General features: G+C 65.5%; 1 protein-coding gene across 1 annotated transcript in view; it reads right to left on the bottom strand.

The window, feature by feature from the left end:
* LOC104161680 (phospholipid-transporting ATPase ID-like) overlaps positions 1-322 on the bottom strand; it is a gene marked incomplete at its 5' end in the record, with an annotated part of 2,356 nt that overhangs the window by 1,798 nt on the left and 236 nt on the right. The window contains one exon of the mRNA XM_009700195.1: positions 71-267. Within this exon, the coding sequence (XP_009698497.1) occupies positions 71-267 (197 nt within the window). The remainder of the gene's footprint in view (positions 1-70; positions 268-322) is intronic.

Genomic DNA, 322 nt, shown 5'->3' with positions numbered 1-322 from the left:
CCCGCCGGGGACAGGGTCCGGCATCCCTCCCCCTGCAAACGCCACGGCCCCGGGCACAGCACACCCCCACCAGGGTCACAGCCCCCTGCCCAGCCCCGAGTCCCCATGCCCAGCTGGCAGTGGGCAGCCAGCCCAGGTAGAGGGGTACGTAGGGGACCACTCACATAGTCGTCGGTGGCATCTTTGACAGCTGTGATGGTTAAGACAAGAACCAAAGGCACGATAGTGGTGAACCAGGAGAGTGAAGAGATCTGTGGGATCAGCTGGGGACAGGGAACGGGAGTTACAGGGGACCAGGCCAGCCCCAGGCCCACGCCACCCC

The sequence above is a fragment of the Cariama cristata genome, unplaced genomic scaffold (genome assembly GCF_000690535.1).
Source record: "Cariama cristata isolate BGI_N322 unplaced genomic scaffold, ASM69053v1 scaffold40375, whole genome shotgun sequence".
In the NCBI taxonomy this organism is placed as follows: Eukaryota; Metazoa; Chordata; class Aves; order Cariamiformes; family Cariamidae; genus Cariama; species Cariama cristata.
Note: the sequence above shows the minus strand (reverse complement) of the source record. Positions and strands in the feature narration are given on the sequence as shown.